General features: G+C 40.3%; 1 protein-coding gene across 1 annotated transcript in view; it reads left to right on the forward strand.

The window, feature by feature from the left end:
• CDC5L (cell division cycle 5 like) overlaps window positions 1–14,001 on the forward strand; it is a 40,031-nt gene extending 26,030 nt beyond the window's left edge. The window contains exons 15-16 of the mRNA XM_061622344.1: window positions 12,713–12,925; window positions 13,405–14,001. Coding sequence (XP_061478328.1) covers window positions 12,713–12,925; window positions 13,405–13,509 — 318 coding nt within the window. The 3' untranslated portion in view covers window positions 13,510–14,001. The remainder of the gene's footprint in view (window positions 1–12,712; window positions 12,926–13,404) is intronic.
• Window positions 14,002–18,004: the final 4,003 nt, after the last annotated feature.

Genomic DNA, 18,004 nt, shown 5'->3' on the forward strand with positions numbered 1-18,004 from the left:
TAGTGGTGCTGTCTCAAAGTTACTTCACAGGTCATACGGTGATAATCTTTGCTAAATCAGTCTCCACACGCACAGGTGAAGTATAGGGCAGATGTGTAGAACTAAATGCCTGGGGAAGATTCAGAGATGACCTGATTGACCAACCTGATTGAACACTGCTTGCTCATGAATATTGTGTTGAAGAATTTACTGTGTGTGGAAATGGTAGCCAAATGAAACATACCACATATCTGAAATAGTCCTCCTTTCCCTGCAAAGGAGCCTAGTATTATCTTAGAATGTTCATGTATGCAATGTTGGCCAGCAGAGTGCACCATCGTTCCTTGGAATACTAGAAGATGTGACAGGGAAAGAAGAACTGTTAATTGCTTTCTTATGGACTCTTCAGCACAATATCTTCCTTATAAATGGAAATGACATGGTGTCTTAAATATTCACACTTGTCATGTGGCCTAATTGTAACATTTTCTTTTTTGAAACTTTTGTTTATAGCAGCGTGCACATTGCCTATTAGATGGATTTGGGGAGGAAATTCTTTAACCTTAGCCTGGATCATTATTTGACCCATCTCATAAAAGCTCCATTTTAAAAAAAATCCGTATATAGTATATTTCTATGAAATTGATAATATATACTCCCACTTCATGCTGAATTCCAGAGGAGGCTACCTCTTGAGCTATAAATGTGAGCTATAAAACATTGTTCTTGGAGGGATGAGAAATGCCCAGTGAAGTATACAATTTTACTACTTCCCCCCCCTTTCCTAATAGCAGCTTTAGAGCAGTTATTTGAATTGATGGAATGACAGGCATGAATTTTGCAAGCATGGATTTTCATCTGGAAAACGGTATGGAGGTAAAGGGTTGGGGGGGTGCACATGCATGCACACACCCAGAGCAGCAATCTTTTTCCAATAGAGCCTGCCTCACATTTAGTTCTGGCCCAAAGACTATTAAGTTGGCATTTACAGAATCAGAAGGGTTCTGTTTTGCACTTTTTTCATAGATTGCAGTGCCAGTCTGTGCAACTTGCAAGAACACCCTGAAACGTTTATTAGACAAGTAGTACTTGCAAAGGCTTCTTGTAAAAATACTACTTATTAATCAAAACACACATATATGATACGTGCAATACTTGTATATGTTAGTTCTTTGCATCTCTGGGAAAGTTCTTACGAGTGTGTTTTTGAAAGGATCACAAAGATTATCTTTCAGGAAAGAGCTTTATGCTCCTCTCTCAGACAGGAGAAGAAAGTAACTGATACTAGGAAGTAAAATCCAGATACAATTCAATATCCTGTTGCTAATACCTTTCATGCATAGAAGTACTTATTATTCTTAGATGTTTGAAAAGTGTGTAGACAGTTCTGTGTTGTACAACACCTTTTTGGTTAGTACCTTCCAATGTCCCTTCCAATTCTATGATTCCTTCAGTATTCAGAAATACCCTGGAAGTGCTAGATCTCTAAAGGGAATATGTAGTTGGTAAAACTTTCTTGCACTAAGCTGGTCAATTTGTTCATATTTTCACTGTTCAGATGAAAAACTATTAAAATTGCTACAATTTGTAATCATAAACACAGCTTTATCAGACCTAAAATGTGTGCAAGTGTTTTGGTGTGCAATAGAAGGCCTGTGGGCCATTTGCAATTCTCTCCCTGTTGATTGTGGTTCCTGGAAGAATTCTAAATACCTGTCATTTGATTCCCTTTTCTATCTCATAAGGCTCCCAAACCAGGGGTAGGAGAATTCCTGCATCACTATATGTGTGTAGCTCCCTTGTCCCTGGCTTCAGAAGTTTATAGTGTTGGTGCCAGTTTTTCTAGGCATATTGCACACAGCCCACCTGTGAGACCCCTTCACTGGTGGGAATTGCTATATTCAGCCATATGTGGTTTCCACAGCAAAGAACACAGGGATTTGGGGGTAGGGGAGAAAGAACAAACGTAAGAGACTTGGAAAAGGGTAGCAGAAATGTGGAGGTGCAAGAAAGCTGTGAGTGTGGAAAAACAAAGGGGTGTGTGACAGAAATAAGAGTATTAAAAACACAGATTGGCTGTTACCTGTAAATCTGGGATCCCATCATTAACATGCTTGTAGGGTCACAGAAACTGACCCAAAAGGGAAATGAGTCAGTGCAGCTTGAGTGTCATGAATGTTAGGATGAAAAGGAATAGAGATGCAGAGATTTGAGCAATGAGGACCAGAGGGGGAGCAGGAGACTGAAATAGGCAGAAAACCAAAGGATAGATGAGTTTGAGGAAAGGGGGGGTCTGAATGGAGAGAAGTATGAAAGAGATTGAAAAGACAGGAGGTGATTGGCTTGAGCCACTATGAAGTCAAAGAAATGTGACCAACTGCTTTGATTCAAGTTTTCATTGTTGCTATTGCCTTATGTTGCTTAGTTGTGTTGAGCCATGCCTGTTGTGTTTATTATCCCAGCACCTCTGCTTGTTGTTGAGTTAGTTATAACCTGAGGTTTAATCACATAGTTGAACATTCAACACAAGTGTTAATAAACGGGAATGCAATCTGTGGAGTAAATGGTAAAATTGTAATTCAGCCCCTGGATTAAACAATATAAAACACAAACCTGCCATTTTTTTTGGTTCAAATTTAGGCTTTCCACATCAGGTCTAATGTTAGATTATTCATCCATGGATAACTGGATATTGGGTAATATCTCATTTCCAGGGATGTTGATGTGAGCACTTTTTTATGAATGTTTAAGTAAATTATGTTTAAATTTTAACAGGATTTCTTTTAAACAGTGCAACATTTTTTTATTACAAAAACATTTACGTGTTTGTTGAAAGCAAATTTATTCTATGAAGCTGTTTTCATCCGAACTACGTACCCAGGGTACATTTTAAAAAATCTTCATCTTCAGTACTGTCCTAATGCAGAAGTTTGGATTTGTTTAGCCACCTGGAATGTAGTGCTGAAACAACCTGTGCTAGTTTTGTCTGTGAGGTTAAAATGGGTACACATAAAAAAATTGCACACTGGATGAAAAATTTCTGGAACTTCTGATGAAGCCATGGAAACTGGGAGAAAGAGAAACTTTGGGGGGAAATTTAATATAGGCAGTGTTTACTTGCTTATAAAACCTAAACACTTTAACAAAAATGCACCATTTATAAACATAGTGTATATAGTGTGTGCTATTTGGCATGTTTATAACATTTACAGAGAAATTTCTGTTTACACAGAATTTACTCCCATATAAGCATACATATAGGGTTGCATCCTCAAAAAATATAAATATCTTGGTTTTGTACAAACATGATTGCAAATATACCCATTACTAGAGAACCTGTACCCAAATGCTACCAAAGCTCACATATCTTGGGTTTTGCCATCTGAGAAGCAGGAAATGTTAAAAGTTGAAAATAGAAATCACAAATTTTGTAGTAAACAGAAGTAAGTATATTTGGACAGAAATGGTCTCATATGCTCTCAGTTTTAATATTAAGGACTAGCAGCATATTTGGGTATCAAATTAAACTTTATGACATTGAAAAAAATGAAACTTGACTAGATAAACCTGACAAAGATTAGGGACCTGAAGACCTAGGAGGTCTTATGAGGAGAAGCTGAAGCATTTGGTAGGTTTGGTTTGAAAACGCAATTAAGAGATGATAAAATAGACATCTCCAGTTACTTGAAGAGCTGTCATATAGATGAATGACTAAATTTGTTTTCTTTGCTGCAGAGGGTAGGTCCCAAACCAGTGAATTAAAATAAAAATTATTTTGATTAAACATTAGGAAGAACTTCATAACAGGAAGAACTGTGTGACAGTGGAATAGATTTCCTTGAAAAGTAGTAGATTCTTCTTTGTTAGAGGTTTTTAAGCAGAGGTTGGATGGCCACTTATCTGGGATTGCATTGTCAGAGGTTTGGGTTAGGTGACCTTTGAGGTCCCTTGTAACTCTGATTCAGTGCTGTATTATTTCCTAATGCTTTAAATTATCTTACATAAAAAAATTCATACTACACATTTTGCATATGTAAAACCTCACTTTAAAAAGCATTTTATTCATTCCAAAAGAGAAAATATTTTGTAGGAGGGCGGGCTTTTTTATTCTTCCATATTCCTAATTTTTCCACTGGAAATATGTGTTTAAAGTGATCTGAGAATAGAACTAGGGCTGCAACCTTTAATTAACCAGTTTACAAGGGTCAGATTCTAATAGTTATGTGAGGATACCAGAAAATTGCAAACTGGAATTTTTTCCCACTGCCCTTATTTGATACATTCAGTAAACAAAGCTACTGTGTTAATTTTACATGCTATATAAACATCTCAACATTTTTCTAATAGCCAAAGGTATATTTGACCAAGAAACAATAAAATTGTTTAAAAGTTATATTCATTGGTTTGGCGATTTAGGTATTATATTCAGAGAAATGCACGCTTTTTTAAACAGTTGGAATACTTGTAAATATTGGGTTGCATTCAACCAAGTGTTTCTCAGAGTTGAAATTAAAGGACACAAGTTCAGTGGGTCTCCTCTGAGGAGGACTTAGCATTGAATACTACCATTGTAAATATTTTGAAACATAGCAGCTAAATTGCATACGCTCCAATTACATTCATATTTTAAGAAAAAAATTAAGCCCTGAAAAAGCTGTTAAAATACTAAATTAGCATGCTTGAAGAGCTGAATTCATAAATAGATGTGCTTCTTAAGGATAGTTGTCTGAAAAAAGTTAGTTCAACTTTTGGTTTTCAATTTGACTGGTGTTAGGTCCTTCCAAGTTGCCCAATTTGATTTGTATTGTATTCACTCATGAGTCATTCATTTTATGAAACACATTTTTAAATTTAAAGAATCTGCAGCAAAATTACAGAGTAGAAAAGTTTCCACCCAAAACCTGGCACTTGCTTGAAGCTTGTTTGGTTCCAATATGCTGCTGCAATAAAGAAGGAAAGATTAATGATGCCCTGCTAACTCTGTGGTTACTCATTCATAATATTTTGATAATATGCACATTATGTAAGCTTCACTAATCAGCTAAAGATCAGTTGACTAATCAACCAAAAATACTTTTTAACATCACAATCTGAGACATGTCTACTCAGAAGGAAGTCTCAGTGATCCAACTTCTTTCTCTTCTCCCTGCAAATTTGACTTGGAGGATTCCCCCAACCTTCCAGAGCAAGCATGGGGCCCCAGTGGGGATGAGAGTAAGGGGAAGTTGCACTCTACGAGTAGAAGTCCACTTGTATATCACCCCCTAGATGGATTTTCTCCCAAGTAACAGAGCAAATGAAACCCCTTTTGCACAGGTCTGAGAGTAGTTTGGATTAAGCAGAAGTATTTTGTGCACCCAACTTGTGCAGACCTGCCTTATCACCCTCTGAACATGTGGGCAGGTTGAATTGCCAGTGGTGGGATCCCTGCCTGTGGCAGCCAGCTAAAGTCCACACAACAGGATGCTCTGGGGTGAGGGAATAGCTGAGGCAGTTTGGGATAGATTTAGACCTGGCACCACTACTGTCGGGTGATGGCATTAGGTCTGATTGCTGCACCAGCTCCATGCTGGCATAGCAGTCTGCCTGCCCCCCCTTTTTTATCATATCTGCTGTGTGTAGTAGGCATGCAGCAGTGGCCTTATCACTCCATTCAGCTGGGGTTAAGATTGGCAGCCCTAGTACACTAATTAAGACTTTCAATTGTCACTTGAGCATTTATAGTGATACATTTTATTATTATTATTACTTATTTATTAGACTTTTATACCACCCGACTAGCAATAGCTCTCTGGGCAGTCAACACAAGAAATACAATGAAATCACACAATATAATACAACATAGTTCATAAATGAAGGGGCACAAAGCCCACCAATGGGTTTCTACATTTATATCATTAGTGGGCACATTGTATGGATTTGCTGTGAACACTTGCCACAAATTAAAAACAAGAACAATGAAAATGAAAGTTTCCTACATGGGCATACCGATAAACAATAGAGGACTTGCAGGTTGTTTCTAAAGGTCAGAACATCTGCGTTCATTACATGCTTTCCCATTTCTCTGTTGCACCACTGTCCTTACCAAATTCCTTTTTATTATTTTAGTTACTGCATTTATATACCACCTTTCAAGCCAAAGCAGTTAGGACAATTTATAGTTTAAATAATGTAATGGACGCATTACTCATGATTGTCCTATAATAGCCACAAACCATGCTATTGCAGAAGTGTTTGGATTTTTCCTGCAGGAAATAAATTCATCCAAAATCATTTGAATTTTCATAGAATCATTTGTTGAGATTGCACATTTTCAATCTGTAAAATTTAAAAGAGCTAAGGCACTGGTTTGTCGCTATAATTTTCATAGCTACTGTTCTCTCTCTCTCTGTTCTCTGTTGTTGCCAGGACAGCAGGTAAACTCAGAAATATTTTAGGAAATAAGTGAAAATGGTTTTAACACCATATTTTTCTTTTATTTTCACAAAGGAAAAGCACTTACTTGCCTCTATTAAAAGACATTTCTTAGGTTTTAAGTAGAGGATACAGATTACTGTTTAAACATACCTCCACGTAAGTGCTTTGAATTTTGACCTGGTATCTGACCTTTAAATTTTTATGAACTAAAATTATTTGTAGCTGCTAGTGTGAGTGTAGAGTTGGCATTTTTTATAAATAGTGATTGTTAGAAGTGTTGAGGCCTCTCCTTGACCTTTTTGTGGAGTTCTGGAGACTTCCAGGTTAACAAGAAAAGGAAATGAGTCTGTTGAGGGTGCTCTCGTTGTTGTTGTTTTTGTGTGTGTGTGTGCGCGCCTCTTGCACTGAAGCTTACAGCCCTGGGTTTCTCTGTGGTACTGGATACAATATCTTTTCCTCCGATCCGCCGCTGCCACCGTTCGATACAATTACTTTTCAGCCATGGTTACTTTGCTATTCCCCCTGGTATGTGTATCCCAGCTGAAGGAATCAGGCTTTTATTTAACCAAGAAATATTTATTAAGAATTAGAAATAACAAGATTACTTAAGGAATGTTTCACAAGCGTATGGTTTCATCTATATTCTGTTATGTACTTGACTTTATTTTTTTATTTATTTTATTTAATTATGCTTTTAAACCGCCCTATAGCAACGAGCTCTCAGCAAAATAAAACCACATTTAAAAAACGAACAAGTGCGGATTAAAACATACAGTATAAAACATATTTAAAAACAAAATTAAAATACGAATAAAATAAAAATACAATTACAGTTAAGTTTAAAATAAAATTAAATTTAAGTTTAAAAGTTTAAAATGCCTGGGCGAAGAGGTAGGTTTTTACCTGGCGCCGAAAAGATAACAAAGAAGGCGCCAGGCATATCTCATCTGGGAGGGCATTCCATAATTCGGGGGCCACCACTGAAAAGGCCCTAGATCTAATTGTTGTTCTCCGGGCCTCCCTATGAGTTGGGACCCGGAGAAGGGCCTTAGATGTCGAGCGCAGTGAACGGGTAGGTACATAGCGAGAGAGGCGTTCCATCAGATATTGCGGTCCGATGCCGTTAAGGGCTTTATAGGTAAGAACCAACACTTTGAATCTGGCCCGGAAACATATAGGTAGCCAGTGCAGTTGGGCCAGAATAGGTGTTATATGGTCGAATTTCTTCGTCCCAGTAAGAACTCTGGCCGCAGCATTCTGCACTAGCTGAAGTTTCCGAATCGTCTTCAAAGGTAACCCTATGTAGAGTGCATTACAGTAGTCCAATCTAGAGGTTACCAGAGCGTGAATAACTGAGGCGAGGTTCTCTCTGTCCAGATAGGGTCATAGTTGGGCTACCAGCCGAAGCTGGTAGAACGCATTCCGTGCCACCGAGGTACCTGAGCCTCAAGTGACAGGAGCGGATCTAATAAGACTCCCAAACTACGGACCTGCTCCTTTAGGGGGAGTGTAACCCCATCCAGAGCAGGTCTGACATCAACCATCTGGGCAGAGTACCCCCCCACCAACAGCATCTCAGTCTTGTCAGGATTGAGTTTCAGTTTATTAGCTGTCATCCAGTCCATTATCGCGGCCAGGCAGCGGTTCAGTACATTGACAGCCTCACCTGAGGAAGATGAAAAGGAGAAGTAGAGTTGCGTATCATCAGCATATTGCTGAAAACGCACTCCAAAACTCCTGATGACCTCACCCAGCGGCTTCATATAGATATTAAAGAGCATGGGGGACAGAACTGAACCCTGCGGGACCCCATATTGGAGTACCCAGGGACTCGAGTAATGCTCCCCAAGCATCACCTTCTGGAGGCGATTCCCAAGATAGGAGTGCAGCCACTGCCAAGCAGTGCCTCCAATTCCCAAATCCGTGAGTCGCCCCAGAAGGATACCATGGTCGATGGTATCAAAAGCTGCCGAGAGATCAAGGAGAACCAACAGAGTTACACTCCTTCTTACTAATTGCCTCAGAACTCCGACTCACTCTCAACAACAACCTCCAAACACCACCTCACAGCCACCACCTCAATTCACCACCAAACCTCCACCATCCACCTCACAGATTCAACTGTCATTCTTCCATTTATACTCCCAGCCATTCAAACACTCTGCCAATCATTCAGCATTCTACTGCTCATGTACTCCCCCTCCTCTTTCACTCCACTTACCATATATCTTCTATATAACCAGCACTTACCATATTTACAATATAAGCAGGAACATCACACACACACCCTCAAAGAGTTTGGGGACTTGTCCCCAAGTCCCTTTGACACACAATGAGAGGCAGACCGTGAAGGGACCTCATTGCTGATGTGTATACTTCATCGGATCAGGATCTCTTAGAGCAGGAGGAGGAGTGGAGCACAGGCAGAAAGACTGGGGCCGCCGCCACAGCGACTATTCCATACCTCTGATTACCTCCCCCTGCTGAAGAGAGCTTGTGCCACCTTGGGGGCAGAAAACCCAGCAGCAGACCAGGGGGCCTCACAGCTTCCTCAGTGCAGGAACAGCCCTCCTCCAGCATCGCAGTGCCAATGCCAGGCCCAGTTTACAAGAATGCCCTAGCAGAGTAGAACCCACCTCTCCCCTTAGTAGGAGGTCACAGGCCAACAAGTTCTATTCGATCGAGTCAGACTTTATGGAACTTCTATGAGTCCCGACTGCGGATGGCCCAGTCCTTAGTCTCATCTCAAGATCCATCCTCTAGCTATAACACTGGGATACAGACAACTTGGCAAAAGTAAACCTCGCCACTAAACCTTTGCTGTAGGTAAGCTATTTGGCGACAATACCCTTAAGAAGGGCCTCATAGACCCAAAGGAAAAATGAAAACCGTACTTGGCAATTACATAGTGGGAAGACAAACATGTCTCGAGAAGGTACACTCCGTATAATTCCTACCAGTCCTTTCGACCAGAGAGACCAACAGCAAGAGAATGGGATTACAGAACCTCTTCCTGCTACTCCTGCAACAAGCCTCGGTATCAATCTAGAACACAACTTAACCAGCGTGGCAGGCCAATCAACCCGAGTTCCATGCCCAAGTGGAGCGGCCATCACGAGCAATGGAAATGGGAGGCCAGCTTCTTCAGTTCACCCCTGCCTGGAGAATCATCAGGGCAGATGCCTGCGTGCGTGACTCGATTGCCAGAAGCTACTCAGTAGAGTTCTGCAACTTTCCTGTTCACAGGTTTTTACCATCCCCAAGACCGGAGAAAAAAGAAGCATCATGGCAGAAGCCATTCAACACCTGAGGGACATTGATGCCATAGAACAGGTCACTACTCAGACGTCCACTCAGTCTTGTTTACAGTCCCAAAACAGGACGTGTCCCGGAGAGTGATCCTAGACCTCAAGTACCTGAACAGAGAGTCTTTATGAAGATCTTGTCAGCCCTGGTGGCACACCTCTCCCTGCAGGGGATGCAACCTACTAGTGCAGGCAGACAGCCTACAGGTACAAAAGAGCATGTCAGAGAAACCCTGACACTCCTCAAACATCTTGGCAGTCAGTCGGCAGTAACCAGCTGATCGGTTGCTTCTTCAAAGGGGCTACAGCTTCATAACCACCTGTCACCCACCACTTCCCTTCATGGGACCTATAGAAGATCCTGCAGGCTCTGCAATGACCACCATTTGAACCACTATATAACATTCCCCTTCAGGTCCTGGCCTACAAGGTCCTATTCCTTATTGCCATTACTATGGCCAGGCGGGTTTCGGAGCTGGGGGCCCTATCCATCGCACACCACATCTGCGTTTTTCACAAGGACAGGGTAATCCTCAGGATGGATCCATCCTTTGTCACCAAAATCAATATGGACTTCCATAGAGAGCGGGAGGTGGTCCTACCAGGAGTTGGTTCAGCTGGTACACCCACTGGTGAAGGACCTTCACTGCCTAGATGGCACAAGGTCACTCAAGACATACATAAATAGGACTAAGGACCACAGATGCCGTGTTTATATCAAAGCACCCCAGGTCTCTGGGTAGGAAGGCATCGATGGCAGCCTTAGCACACTGGTTAAGAATGCATCCAAATGGCTTATGAGGCCCTCAACCTTACATCCCCAGACAGTATAACAGCCCACTCAACAAGGTCTGTCTCCACTACAGTGGCCTTCTCAACCAACGCTCCCTTCAGTGATCTCTGCAGAGCAGCTAACTGGTCATCCCCCTTCATCGGACACTATAAAATAGATTGTTACACCTTAGCCGAGGCCTGCTTTGGAAGAAGAGTACTGCAACAGGCCTTAGTTGGCTCACCCAAACCCACCTGACTGGGACTGCTTTTGTATGTCCCACGTGGTGGACTGGCATCCAGGGAAAATGAACCATTTGTTCCCACCTGAAAGGTGATTTCACTGGATGCCAGTCCATCACAGCGCACCTGGTTCGGTTATTCGGGGCGCAGCCGCTAAGTCAAGTTCTTCGAGGTACATAGTTCACCTATGTTTTAAAAAAAGAAAACTAAAGTATCAGGTATATTAATATGTTAATTGAATGTGTGTGTATATATGTATATAGGAGCAAGGGTATACAATCAATCTAGGACTGAGTTTGCACTGTGTTCTATCCTTCCATGCACAGAACCTTCAAATTCCTACCTAACATAGTGAGGAAGTAGCCCTCAAGTTGGGCACACAACTTCGCTTCCTTGCGACTGTCGTTGGGGCGTTTTCTTCCTTTTTTCCTCATGCTGGCATGAGCTGGGCTCTGCAAGCCAGCGATGCCTAGCGACTTCCTCAAAGAACTTCAAGCATTGGTGCATTTCCTGTCGTTGGACACCAGATGGCAGACTAAACCACGTGATTTATTTATTTATTTGTTGCACTTGTATACCGCCCCATAGCCGAAGCTCTCTGGCATCCAGTAAAATCACCTTTCAGGTGAGAACCAATGGTTCATTTTTTTTTTAAATACATTTTATCCAAATGCATTTTATCTTTGCCTTACTACAATCATACATTCTAATCAAACAAAATGCTAGCAAGAGCAATACCCTGTGTAGATAAAAAGTTCTGTCCATCTGTTTCTCTCCCTTTCAGTTTTGCTTGTCTCTTTAGATTGGGCCTATTATTATTATTATCTCTTACTGGTATGCTGCCAAAGCTTACTGCGGCTGCATAGCTCTGTTGCTGTTCTGTTGCTTTGTTTTTATAGTGTGATATATTTGTTTTTAACATTGATGTAAGCTGCTTGGAAACCTTTGAGTAGTAATTTACTAATCTAATAAATAATATTAATATGCCGCCCTGGGCTCCTACTGGGAGGAAGGGCGGGATATAAATTTAATAAATAAATAATAAATTCCTATGTAAAGCATTTTTTTTTTAAAAAAAAAAAGATAACCTTCAAAGCGTGTTGGGTCTAAATTAAGGGGAGGAACCACTTGTAATTTGCCATTCAAAATTTTCCTTTCACTTCGTGTGTGTGTGTGTGTGTGTGTGTGTTTCATATATTTTCCTCTCCAGTGTAGTGTAATATCCTTTCAGTGTGGAGAATCCAATTTCTGAGAGGTTGAACTTTTATCCATTATTTAATTGGATACCTTTTGCACAATGCTTTTTTGTAAAAAGCCTTCCTGACATTTCCCATAAAAATGGTTTTTAAAAACAAGCAAATCCATATGCCCTGTTATAGAGATGTCAAATTCTATACCTCTCCTGGGTCATATTTGGTCATGTTGCCTTCAAAGCAAAAGACATCAACTGACAGCATTAAAAGGGCTTCTTTTGCAGCAGTGTGTGAAGACCATATGGCAGCATCTAGTCCATTTGGCAAGTAACTGCATACAAATTGCTTACTATGCGAAGCAGTGTCATATGAATGCAATTTTAAATAGATTCCAAGTAGTAGCCATTCTGTGTCAAGTGAGCTGCAATTCCCTGAACTTTGTATCCAGCATTTCCTTCTTGCCTTCATGGCTTTTAGCACTCCTAATGCTACTCATCCAATATCTTCCTGTTTCTCTCTTGCTGTATTTTTGTGCATAGACCTCCCCTCCTCTGTTGTGTCATCTCTCAAACTCCTGAAAACCTGCTAAATAATGATATATTTAGATGCAGATTATCTCCCTAGCAGATTTTCCAGTATAACTTCAAAGTCTTTGCTTATACTTGCCTGTACTGAAGGGGAAATGGTTTATAGTATAACATTTCTTCTGTACCTAAATAACAGCTCATGATATATGTTACAGAAACATAACTGTTTGCACAATCTTACTGTATGCATAATACCCATGTTGTGATTTTTCAATAGATTAACAGGGGTCACATGACTACAGAAGCTAAGAGGGCTGCCAAGATGGAAAAAAAGCTGAAGATATTACTTGGTGGTTATCAGTCCCGAGCAATGGGGCTCATAAAGCAATTAAATGACTTGTGGGACCAAATTGAACAAGCTCATCTTGAATTGCGCACATTTGAGGAGTTAAAGAAACATGAAGATGCTGCCATCCCTAGGAGATTGGAGGTAAGGTTGTGAAATTCTCAGTCTTTTTGCCCATCTAGAAAGAGGGGAGATAATAATGCTGTTTTATTACAGGATGCTGCATTTGTATAATTTTTTAAAGAGTAGAATATCTGCATCCTTTTTTAAAGAAAGTATATTCCATTTTATTTAGATTATTTTGTGTTGTCCTTCACCATATCATCAGGAATTCTTTTCTTATTTTGATCTTTTCTTGGTTTTTCCCCAAATCTTTGAGTGTTTGACTATAAACCATACTAAAAATACCTTCACACAATTGATCATATCCACGTGGTTGCCTAAGCTTCTTTAACATTCCTTCCATAATGTGTAGTCCCATCATGGGAAAAGGCTCCTATGCTGTTATTGAGGGAAGTATGTTTCTGTTACATAATTTGAGACTTGCTGTTTGTATAAATGGATATACATTCTGCTACTTTTGGTGCCTTTATCAGCTGACTCTATTATATTTATTGTTCTAGTGTCTAAAAGAAGATGTCCAGAGGCAGCAAGAGAGAGAGAAAGAACTTCAGCAGAGATTTGCAGAATTCATGTTGGACAAGGAAACTTTTCAGTCAAAATATTAAGCCACACATCTTGCTTAAGCCACCTCTTGTAACATTTTTCAAATGAAATGGATTTTTGAGCTATAGGAGGCAAAAAATATCTAACACAAGCGAATTTGGCACATGGTTTTAAATGGTTAATTGTACCACAAGGTCATGCACCTTTTTGCTTTGTAATGAGGGAGAGTTGGATTTAAACACATACACCCTGATCCAAACGATAATTTGCACACACTAAAGATTATTGTGCAAGGTAGAAATTCCACCATCTGTGACTGGTTATGTGATGATCCTTGCTGAATCATAACCACATCTGTGCTCCTTCACAAACTGATATTTTGATATTAAAAGGAAAAATCAGCAGACTCTCTTTAATCACATCACCATTTGCTAAATGTACTGTTCCCTTGTATTTTACCTTGCTGAGAGTTACAATACACTTTAGTCTGTTTGCCATGAGTACTGTGAATCGGGAATGTAAAGCAACGTATTAAAGTACATTTGTGTCCAATAGCTTGAATAGAATCTAAAATTCTTTGTCAGTTTTGCCAGTAACATGATGCTTACATATATAGAGAATGTGCCCTGAGGACCAGCAAGACTTGCAAGGTGAAAAACTGAGTTTAAAATAGTCCGTTCCAAATGCACAGGAAAGAGTTCACTGGGAAGCTTTCCTGTGCAAGCTCTTTGTGACATGAAAGGGTACAACATAAAAATTATGGCATTGCTCAGGTCCCATGAATTCCAGAGAGACTTATGCAGAAAAGATTCTGCCAAAACAAATAGTCCTAATACATTAAATGTCAATGATGCTACAGGCTTTAAAAAAATGTTAGATCCTTTGTTTGTTTTATTGGGGGCAGCATAGAAACAGAAATACAACTGAGAGTAGAACTTGAACATTGAGTGTAGGTTTAAGCATTTGAGGAGAATGATGTAAAACTCTTAAGATCACTTCATTTCAGTGGTACAACAAAGGAGTTGTTTGAATGAGAAAGAGAGTGGGTTACATTGATTAAGCCAGGGAGAGCTAATCTTTTCTTTTTTTTGTCTGAGGGCCACATTCACCCTTGGCCAACCGTCTAGGGGATCACATGCCCACAAAGGGCATACAGGCTGCACAGCATCTGATCCACACAGATGACTGGCACTGTGTCTGCTTTAAAGTTTTGGAGAAGGGGTTGCTGTTGCCACCAAAGCCAGTGGAGTGTGAGGATGTCAGAAAAAATTGCTGAGGGGTGGGCAGCTAAGATCCTAGGCTGAAGTTTAGCTACACTTCGATGCCACAGCTGGAAGAATATTTTGTGATACTACCTTTTCTAGTGCCTCTTTTTAATACAGCCAAAGCTGTTACATAGGGGTAAATATTTATGGGAAGAGAAGCCCTTTGAAAAGTCTCTAGGACTAAAAGAACATAGTTGTCAATATTTTGACTTACCATTAATGTTGTTATTAACTAGTTTATTTTATTTATTTATTAGATTTATATACCGCCCGACTAGCAATAGCTCTCTGGGCGGTGAACATAAAATAGCATAAAAAATACAATAAATAACAAAATAATACTAAATAATACAATCAAAAATCCAATACAATAACATTTTTAAAAGTAAATCAATTTAACTTAAAATGCTTCAGAGAATAGGAAGGTTTTGACCTGGCGCCGAAAGGAGAGCAGAGTCGGCGCCAGGCGTACTTCCTCGGGGAGACTGTTCCATAGTTCAGGGGCCACCACTGAGAAGGCCCTAGATCTCGTCACTACCCTCCGGGCCTCCCTGTGAATTGGAACCCGGAGGAGGGCCTTCGTAGCAGAACGTAGTGTACGGGCCGGTTCATATCAGAAGAGGCGTTCCGCAAGGTATCGTGGTCCCGCACCATCTAAGGCTTTATAGGTCAATACCAACACTTTGAATCTGGCCCGGAAACATATTGGCAACCAGTGCAAGCGGGCCAGAACAGGTGTTATATGCTCGGACCGCTTGGTCCTTGTCAGCAATCTGGCTGCCGCATTTTGCACTAGCTGTAGCTTCCGAACTGTCTTCAAAGGTAGCCCTACGTAAAGCGCATTGCAGTAATCCAAACGTGAGGTTACCAGAGCATGTACCACTGCTGTAAGGTCCTCTTTACTCAAATAGGGACGTAGCTGGGCCACCAACCGAAGTTGGTAGAACGCATTCCTAACCACCGAGGCTACTTGAGCCTCAAGTGAGAGGGAAGAGTCTAAAGAGACTCCCAGACTATGAACCCGGTCCTTTAGGGGGAGTGTAACCCCGTCCAGGACAGGGTATATATCCACCATCCGATCAGAGAACCCGTCCACCAACAGCATCTCAGTCTTGTCTGGATTGAGCTTCAGTTTGTTAACTCTCATCCAGTCCATTGTCGCGGCCAGGCAACGGTTCTGAACTATCTCCTGTAAATGGGTGTGTGACAAATATGCACCCCTTTTGAGGAAAACAGGCTGGAAGGCACCACCATCCCTTCCCCTTTTAGAAGCACCTCTGTCTGGGCAAGGAAGAAACCAGGACTTAATAGTGCTTGTAGTGATCCAATAGGAGAAAAAAATCTTAGCAAATCCCCACGTATTTAGAGACAGTCAGAGTCCAAGGGGTCATTTCCCATAACTCTCATCAATGGGAGCATGAGTGAATGGCTAGCCACAATGAATGAGATGTAATCCTATAGCTAGGCTCCACCAGAGTTCAAAGTAAAAGAACATATTTATTTAAATTGGTATAAGAGTTGAAGAAATTTAAAGTGAAATTAACCAAAAAACTATCCTCACTTACAGAGCTATCTAATACCTAATTCAGATTTAATAATTTACAGGTAGGTGACATACAGGCAGGTTTGGTCATCCAAAGAAACTTGTAAAAGGTATTCCAGGGAGTAAGAAAAACATTGGAAAAATTTACTCTTTATATCTGGAGAATTCAGCAGAAGAGTTCTGGTAGGGTAAGCAGGGAACCAACCAATGCAGAAGTAAACCCTCCCTGGGATACCAGACAAACATCGCATATACAGGGGGATTGGTCATTAATACCTGCTTGGGCTTTGTGAGGGTGGGATAAGAATAATCACCTCTGAGATTCCTGCCAGACTAGAGTTTTGTGGCACTTTAAAAACCAACCAATTATGGCATAAACTTTTGTGACTACATTAGGTGGATAGAGTGTTATCTTGAGTTATATGTTGAGGGGTTGTAAAAAGTGAAGTTGGGGGAATAAAATGCAGAAGAGTAGAAACAGTGAAACTCATCCATGGCAATTCACCACTCAATTCTTGATGACACAGACATAGAATCATAGTCATCCTGTCATTAGTAAGCCAATTAACACACAAAATGTGCAGACAAAGCCCTCTAAATTATGGTAGCAACTTCTTCCTATTACATGAACATGAATTATGGGTTATATTCAATTAAGTCCTACTCAGAATAGACCCATTGAAATTAATGAACCTATAGAAATCATGTCTTTAGTGGGTGTACTCTGAGTAGGACTGTCATTGACGACGACTATGTCTTGTATGGATCAGAGCAACATTTTAGTTTTAAATTGCTTAAGTGAACATCAGTATCTGTAAGCTGCTTTAATATTAATGATGACTAGTATCTAGCAAAGTTGCATTTTGCTGTTAGGAATTTAGAATGCTCCAATTGTAATGGGTTTGTTTTTTAAAGTTACAGATGACTAAAATTAGGTGGCTGATAATAGATGGCAGCAGTGAACAATAGTTGATGGGAAAGGATCACCTGCATCTGGTTTATCGAAATGTTGAGTACAAGGATATTCCTTTCTTCTTTTCCCCTGTCCCCCATAGCCTCTAATTTTTAAAGCATATCGCTTTGCCAGGCTTTGGGCTGTGGTAGAAATCTCTCAGGTTTAAGTCAAAGGTTTTCAGTATATCAGCTTAGACAGGACCTGCCTCATTAGATCACTTCAATGTCTGCAGGTTAGAATAAAGATGCTGATGTATTCAAATTAGTTAAGAATTCCTCAAAGGATGCAGAAATATTTAAATTCATGTTGTCCATCACTAGCATTTATGAATTGTGATACCTGGAAATGGAGACTATATTTCTTATTAATTCAGTTCATATGCTGTTTAGAATCCCTGTCAAATATGTGCTTCAGGCCTCTTGGAATCTCAGAGTATTTCTTTTACTCTTGTGTCTCCTTCCACACTTCACCCACCCACCCCTGCTTTCAGCCAAACACATGTGGGGTGCATTTTGCATTTTCATTGTTCTGGTAACACTTCATACACGGCCCTATTTGCTGAGTCTGTCTTGCAACAGAAGCTGTAATCTAAGAAAGTTTTATAGTCAAGCAGGTCTAGTGGTTTGATTTGTTACAGTCATGGGAGATAATCAAGGTTGCTTCTTGCAAGATTTTTTTTCTATATGGAAATAATCTCTATGTGCTGTGTTTAGGCTGTTTCCACAACAAATTATTTCTGTATAGTAGAAATCAACAAACCTACATTTATCTCACTACAGTTTAATTATACATGA

This window comes from Rhineura floridana, chromosome 4 (genome assembly GCF_030035675.1).
Source record: "Rhineura floridana isolate rRhiFlo1 chromosome 4, rRhiFlo1.hap2, whole genome shotgun sequence".
Lineage (NCBI taxonomy): Eukaryota > Metazoa > Chordata > Lepidosauria > Squamata > Rhineuridae > Rhineura > Rhineura floridana.